A 7,764-nucleotide genomic window follows, 5' to 3' on the forward strand; every position below is an offset into this window, starting at 1 on the left:
AGGAGCGGGGGCAGCTGCTCACCCACAGCCCAGCCTGGCATCCACTGTGTCCTCATCCTTTCCCAATCCTCATCCTCTCCCAACTCTTGGCTAACCCAGCATGAGGCAGCCGCAGTGAGGAGTGACACGGGGCAGCTACAGCATTGCCACGAGCCAGGGCTCCTGCTCCATTCTTGGCTCTGGAAAACAGGATGGAAACACTTCCAAGTGGCTTCAGGGATCTTTCTGTCTGCCCCTGTCCATGTCCCATTACCCTGCCTCGGCTGGGGACAGGAAAGGGACACAAGATCCACCCACTGCCCAAATCTGCCCTGGTGATTTGCAGGGAGCTGGTTGGGTTTCCAGCCCGTGCAGGTGGAGGGAAGAGGGACCCAAAGAAGCCCATTCCCAAGACATCCGCTGTTGGGTTTTCTCCCATCCAGTGGCTTAAACCCTACCAGAGGGGGATGCCTGGGAGCTCTGGGCCTTTCCTGCATGAGGACACTTTAGGCTGGTGGAGAAGAGGCGAGAGCAGCTCCAGTGATGCTGTGCAGGCATCTCCTGGGGCATCGTCTGATTCGGCTGCAGAAAGGGTAGAACCTTCCCAACCCTCCTCCTCTGGACCCCAGACCCCATCCCCATCCCCATCCCATAGGAGCATCCCGAGCACAGGTGGGTGGCAGCAGGGGACAGGGATGCCCAGAGATTGGCTGGAGCAGGGTCTGGGGTCAGATATGTCTCTCCCATTGGGTGCAGGGGGAGCCGTGGGTGTCCCCACTGCGGGGTCCAGGCACAGCCACTGTCCCAGTGCCGGGTGGGATGGATCCTGGCTCCTGGAGCCCATGGCTGCTGCCTCCCTCCCGCTGCAAGCCGGGACCTGTGAGCGGCTCTGGCTGCAGGTCCTTGGCAGCACATCCATCGGGAAAGCCGAGCGGGCACCTCAGCTTCTGCCTCCTGACTTCCCCATCCCCTGCTCAGCACCCGACAGCACCACAAGCCACCTTTTGGAGCCAGGACCACACCATGTTCTAGCTCCTTCCCATGGCTGGAGAGTAATTCCTTGAGGAAAGATGCCCCTTCCAGCCCAAGCCCCTCTCTGGGATAAATCCCACCCACAAGGAGCTGGGTTTGCCCCAGTCTCTGGATGAGTTCTCCTTTCATCCGACAGCAGCGCAAAGCAAATCCATCCACCTCCCTAAAGCCTCCATGGGGATGATGGGCTCCATCCCTCAGGAGAAATAAAGCCAAGGTCTTACCCTGCACAGACCTTGCTTCTGCTGGATTCATCCCCTCATCCCCACTTGGGACATCATCCACCCCTGCACCATATCTTGGCCTCGGTTGGTCCTGAGCCCACAGCCTCCACATCCTCCACATGCCATTGCTGCAACGTGCCCATGGCCATCACAGGACACAGCAGGGCCCAACCATGCCTGTGGCTCGGTGGGGTCACCACCAGCACCCCAAACCTCTCGGCTGAGGGATCAAACCCACTCCTGGCTGGCCTCATGTGCTGCTGATGGTGCAAAGCAAACAGAGCCATGCATAGCATCCCTGCATCACTCCCTCCCAGGCTTTTCCAGCTGGGATGCAAAATGTGGTCCCTGGGGCAAAAAGGGACCCTTGGAATGGGAGGAATATAAAGGGGAAGTACCGGGAGCGCAGATCATGTTTGTGCAATGGAGGACACCTTGGTACCTCACTGCCCCAGCAAATCACTGCTGGGGAGACCCCAGCGCAGGTCCCATCCCCATCACAGGGGACAAGTGCTGACCGGGATTGGGAGAAGTGGGAAATACCAATAATGTATTTTCCAGCCAGGTTCTGGCCTCTGGAAGGCACAAAAGGAGGTGGGAGATTCACTGCAGGAGGAAAAGTGTCTCCCTATTCCCAGAACACTCCCCCTGCCAGAGCCAGGTATGGACTCGGGGGCTGCTGGACACATGGGGCAGCCCCTGCTTCAGTGCTCCCATCCCCACAGGGCTGTTCTCCCAAGGGATGGGAGCCTCCAAGGACAGGGACTGAGGGGTCTGCTCCCCCAGCAGGGGCAGAGCCCCAGGAGGCAGCGGCAGGTACAGAGGAGCAGTCAGTACAAGTGTACAGCATTTATGGGGGGGCATACAAGAATGGACGGTATTTATAAATAAAGCCAGGCCAGGGGGGGTCTGGGGACCCCCCAGCCTCTCTCCAGGCCCCCCCTGCCCCCTGTCTATGAATGGAGGGACCCAGAGCTGCGACTGGAGGCCAAGTCCTGTCCCACCGGGATGGTCGCACCAAGGTGTTGTGCTGGAGCTGTCTCACTTCTGACCACGATGGAGCAAGTCATTCACAGGTTCCTGCAGGCTGCGGTCACCTTCCTCCTCCTCTTTCTCCTTCTCCATTTGCTGAGGTCCCCAAGGCTTCGCTGGGCTCCCCAGCCCCTTGGGGGTGGCCGCAGAGCATCCCCCTCACTGGTCCTCCCAGTGCTGGCAAGCGCTGGAGCCATGGCAGCATCACATCATGGGGGCCCGGGGAATGGTGTCCTGTGGGTGAGGCTGGTACCAGGCTCCAAAGCTGTTGATGTAGCTGCTGGAGGACAGGGGGGGTCCTTTTCCCGGCATGGGGATGTCCCAGAGCGGGGGGATGTTGGGGGAGCAAGGGGAGAGGGAGGCAGTGTTATGGAGGTGCTCCCCATCAGGCGCGCTGGAGCCCTGCTTCATGATCTTCTTGTACTTGGAGCGCTTGTTCTGGAACCAGATCTTGACCTGGGGGGAGGGAAGGGGGGAGGAGAGAGGTGTCAGTGGGGAAGATGGGGTCTGTGGCCAGTACCCCCCCATAAACCCCCAGCATCAATAGTGATGGGGACTTGTGGTCTCCATCTCCATCTGCACCAGCCCTTTCCAGGGCACACAGCCAATGGGCATCAGGGTCTATGAGATAAACCAGGCCCTGAGCCCAATCCCTTACAAGCCACCAGAGACTCCACTAAGAGAAGGATTTGGGAATAGGCACAAGGAGCCCACACAAACACATGATACACGGAGAGCAAGCCATGAATCCCCAGCCACGCACATCCCCACGGCCCCCGCTCCAGGCCGGGCTGTGGCCACCCAAGCCCAGCCGGGTGCCTGGTGCTGGGGTGCGGCACGGTGGGGTGGTGGCCCCCGCTCATTCCTCCCGCAGTCCCCCCCGCGCTGCCGGCAGGTTCCCACTTGTCTCCTTCTTCCCCAGCTTTATTAGCTCGCTTCGCCCCTGGCTCCGGGCTGCACCGCTGCCGCCTGCCTGTCTCTCCCCATCGCCTTCAAAAACCCACTCGCCCCATCCCACGGCCCAGGGCCGCCCAGCGCCGGGCACGGCCGGGCCGGCAGCCAGGCTGCGGGGCTGGGAAAGTCCCAGTGCCGCTGGGAGGTGCGAGCAGGAGCACCCCGAACCCGAGCCCCGGGGGCCCACCGGCGCCAGCTCCCCCGCCGCAGCATGGCTCGGCTCGGCACCGGTCCAGCTGCACCCCAGCATCGTGACGCAGCCTCGGTGCAGAGTCACTCCTGGAGCAGCAATGGGCATGAGGCCCCCGTGGGGTCCATGGCCATGGGGCTGTGAGCATCCCCTCACCCCTCATACCTGGGTCTGGGTGAGCCCCAGCTGAGCCGCCAGCTCGGCGCGCTCCGGCAGTGCCAGGTACTGGGTCTGCTGGAAGCGCTGGTTGAGGGCTTGGAGCTGCAGGCTGGAGTAGATGGTGCGCGGCTTGCGCAGCTTCTTGCCCTTGCTGCTGATGCGCAGCTCCCCGTTGGCCATGGCCAGGGGCTTCTCGTGCTCTTGGGGGGGGAGAGGAGCAGAATTAAACCAACACGCTGGGAGGTTAAAGAAAAGAACCCAACAACCAACCCCAAACCATCCCCCCCGGCCCTGGGCTGCTCTGGGGTTTGCTTTTTTGGAGGTTAGGTTTGGAAAGGGAATAAAAAAGCAGGACCTGCTTCTGCTTTGCTGGTGCGTTTTAAGCCACAGATAAAGCAAAGGGGGAAGAGGAGGACAAATGGAAGGATGGGATTATCCATCCAATATAACCATTTAAGTCCTAAAGTGGGCAGGCCGCAGGACCCTCTGCCGTGCACCCAACTTAGGGGGCAGGCAGGGCCCCATGGGGCAACAAAGGGTGCAACAGGAGAGTCCCCTACCCCTGTGGGTCCCTTCTATGGGGATGCTGGTGGTCCCTAGATCAGCAGGACATGGCTGAGGTGGGTGAGCGCAGGGCACGGAAACGTTTTGCATTACTTTGGGGAGAAAAGAGTGGGGAATGGGAATGCAACGGGGCAGGGAGCTGAGATTGGAGCATGTTGGCGGTGGGGCAGAAGGGGAGAGTCTGCCTGGACCGGGAGGTCTCAGAGGGAGGACAGGAGCAGCCGCGGGCTTCAGGGGGCTCTGAGGCAGGATGCGGGCAGCCGGGGGTCTGATGCTCCCCATCCCCAGTGTTTCTTGCCATCACGCAGCCGCCCTTCCCCATGCGGCTCCAGCTCAGGGAGGGATGGACGCAGCCCCCGGCTCCGCAGGTCCCAATAGGGACCTCCCCGTCAGGCCGAGCCCCGCATCGCCGCTGCCCCGACGGCGCTTCCTGATAAACGCCCGTGGCTCCACGCTGGGTGCGTGCCCGGCAGCGGGTGCGCAGCGCTGAGCACCCTGCGCCCTCCTTACCTGCATCCTGCAGCCTGGCTCCGTGGGCCAGCTGGGCCGGGGGGTGCTGGGCGCCGGGGGGCGGGTAGGGCAGGTAGGGCCCTCCGTGGGGCAGCGGGGGGGCACCGCCGGGGTAGGGGTAAGGCCCGGGCCGGCCGTAGGAGGCGAAGGGCGCTGGGTCGTGCTGGGGGTGGCTGGCGGGGTGGAGGCCGTGCAGCGGGTAGTGCGGCGGCGATGGGTGCCCGAGCTCCAGGAAAGCGGCTTTGGACGGGTCGGACCCCAGCAAGCTCTCGGCTACGGAGCTCATGGTCATGGTGGGCAGGGCCGGGCCGGGCCGGGGCGCGCAGCCCCCGGAGCCCTCGGAGCCGCACCGAGCCCCGCCGCCCCCCGACGGGCTCCACGCTGCCGAGCGCGGCCCCGCGCCCGGGGGATCCCCCGCCCGCCCCGCCCCCCCGGGCGGAAGGCCCCGCCCCTCGTGACGTAATCCACCGGGCACCCCTCTGGTTGCCCCCCACCTCTGGGGCAGCCCCCTCTATGTCCCCATCCTGCTCGCATCCCCCTGTCGGTTCCCCTGGACGGGAGCGATGAACTTGCCCCGAGGGGACACCCAGGGGGATGCAGCCCAAACCCCATGTCCTGGCTGGGTCTCCTTAGAGGGGCTGCCCCTTTTTGCCCCCCATATTGGGGTGCTCCGTGCTGGGGGTAACCCCGTTCCCAGGGACCTTCCGGGATGGACGCCGACTTCCCTGCACATGGCCCTTGGGGGGATGGATCCCCTCGAAGGGGGACACGGGGCAGCCCCGGCAACCAGGGGACAGACACAGTGGAGCCGAGGCCGTTCACACTCAGCTCACCTGTGCGGGGACATGGGACACGGCAGGGATGGAGACGGGAGGGACGGACACCGCATGGAGGGATGGAGGCCTGGGGAGGCCCTGCGCACCCGCAGTGCTCGTGGGTGCTGGGGAGGACACCCGCGGGGGTGGGAACCCCAGAGCCACCCCGTCGGCGCCTGCCCCGGCAGACGGGAGGCCCCTTCCCCGGCGTCGGCAGCGCCCGGTCCCCGCGGGGCCCCGCTCCCGGCGGCAGGCGCCGACCTGCCCGGCCGCTCCCTCCCAGCGCCCCGGGGAGCCCTGACCCTGGCGGGGTGCGTGGGGCCCCGAGGATCCCGTGGCCTCCACCCCGGCTGCCAACCGGAGCAAACCCCCCCCCCTCCATCGGGCTGGTGCTGCCATCAGCGCCTTTGGGGTCGGCCGGCCGGAGCCGGAGCTGGAGCCGGGGTGGTGTTAGCAGGGGGGGATTTGCACCTCCTCCCCTCCCAGATCTCATGCAAAGCCCTGGATGGGGTCTGTGAGCCCCGGCTGCAGCACAGGGATGGGTTGGGGGACCCAGCACCAGCTGCCAGGCCTCCGAGAGCAGGGTTTGCCCGGGTGGAGCGGCCCTGAGGGAGCGGGCGCCAGGCGGATGGGGATGCAGGCAGGGAGGGTCCCTGTCCCCACCCTCCCTGGAGATTAAACCATCCCCAGAACATGCTTCCATCCGGCCATCATGCCAGGGCTGAGTCACACCAAGCAGGGGCCAGGAGCTCCAGTGTTAACAGCCAAGCTCTGGGCTAACCCCAGGACACTTGGGGCTTGTGTTCTACCCCACATGTCCCAGTACAACAACCTTTCCTCTGATCCCCTGTAGCTGATGCCTTCTGCTCTCTCTCCCCATCCCAACCTCCATAAGAATCATTGCCAGCATAGCTGGACCCACAGACTGGCCCCTTGGTGCTGGGCACAGGCTCTGGGATGCCCATGTCCCTTCATCCCAGCATGGAGCTGGGCAAAGCACCAGTGTTCCTTGGACTGTCCTCAGGGCTCAAAATCCGATGTAAACCCTAAATTTGGGCATGGGGAGAAGCCCAAAGTGCCCAGGCCGCCAAACTGCAGGGGCCAAAGTGAAAACTCCCCAACCCCACCCAGGCAAAAGCAGGAGCAAAGCAGCAAATAGAGGCAACAGGGAGAAATCCAGATGTTCTCCTCACTGGCTGAGGCATTCCCAAGGAGCCCAGCTTGGCCGGCACCAAGGACAAAGCACGGCTGCTGCAGTATCAAAGGAAACCTCCACTGATCTGCTTTTATCCCGGCTCCTCACTTTCCCTGCCGGGTTTGACTCAGCTCTCCCCGGCTCCAGGACGGGTGCTGGCTTGCAGGGATGAGCTCCTGGCACCTCTACTCCCTCAGGTGCTCCTCATCCCTATGCTGAGGGTGGGAGGGAGATGCTGGGACTGGGGGCTGCATCCCTGCCACTGCAGTGGCTGCCAGTGGTGGCACCAGATCCAAGGCTGGATCTGATGGGTTCAGATGCTCCCAGCCCCCTGTGCTCTCCCAGCCCTTTGCTATGGGATGGATGTAATAAATATCCATGATTAAATGTAAATGGAAGTATCCCAAAACATCCACCATGTACTAGAGGATCCAGGGTCCCTGTGGCAGATGCTGGAGTCTCCATGGGTGGTTTGGGGCAATATTTGACTTCTGGCAAGGAGAAGCAGGATTGTCAGGGTCAAATTCTCTCTCCTTGGGCAAGGTGTCACAACTCTGTTTCATTGGCGATGCCAAGGGGATCCCACGACTCCATACTGTGGGGCTAGAGAGGGAGTGGATACCCCTGTGTGGGAATCCCCCATGGGGCAGCCCATAGCAAGCAGTGAGGCAGCAATGACACCAGATGAAAGGGATCCCATCTCCTCCTCCTCCTCCCCAGCTCCATACAAGCAGAGTTTTGGGTTGGGGGTCTGCAGGTGCCAACCTCAGCATCCCTGCTCCAAGGGAACGTCCCATCTCTGATCCCACTACGGCAGCACAGGGACAGCTCCACCTGCTCTGCATTCCCTTGCGAGCCGGGGTAAGAACTGGCACCAAACCTTCAGGCTGTGTAAAACATCCCAGCTCCCAGGCACTGCTCACCCGGGGGGGGGGGGGTTCCCATCGGCATCAGCAGCTCCAGGGCAGGAACTGGTGCCGCCCAGGCACAGGGTCAGGTCCCAGCCCTCGTGTTTGTGTCGGCGTGGGCTGGCAGGGACGGACCGCGCTGCTTGAGCAGGGTCTGGAGCTCGGGGGGAACCTGCTGCCAAAGCAAATACCTCGAGTCGAC

The 7,764-nt window shown here is 63.3% G+C and overlaps 1 protein-coding gene across 1 annotated transcript; it reads right to left on the reverse strand.

Annotated features, from left to right (window-relative positions):
* Positions 1-2,064: 2,064 nt before the first annotated feature.
* DLX4 (distal-less homeobox 4) lies at positions 2,065-5,032 on the reverse strand. Its single transcript, XM_034070361.1, has 3 exons — positions 4,645-5,032; positions 3,577-3,770; positions 2,065-2,723 (listed from the first exon to the last, which is right to left on the reverse strand). Exons 1-3 carry the CDS (start codon positions 4,934-4,936, stop codon positions 2,472-2,474), a joined length of 738 nt encoding a protein of 245 aa, XP_033926252.1. The 5' UTR covers positions 4,937-5,032; the 3' UTR covers positions 2,065-2,471.
* Between the last annotated feature and the right edge of the window lie 2,732 nt (positions 5,033-7,764).

This window comes from Melopsittacus undulatus, chromosome 17 (genome assembly GCF_012275295.1).
Source record: "Melopsittacus undulatus isolate bMelUnd1 chromosome 17, bMelUnd1.mat.Z, whole genome shotgun sequence".
Taxonomy (NCBI): domain Eukaryota; kingdom Metazoa; phylum Chordata; class Aves; order Psittaciformes; family Psittaculidae; genus Melopsittacus; species Melopsittacus undulatus.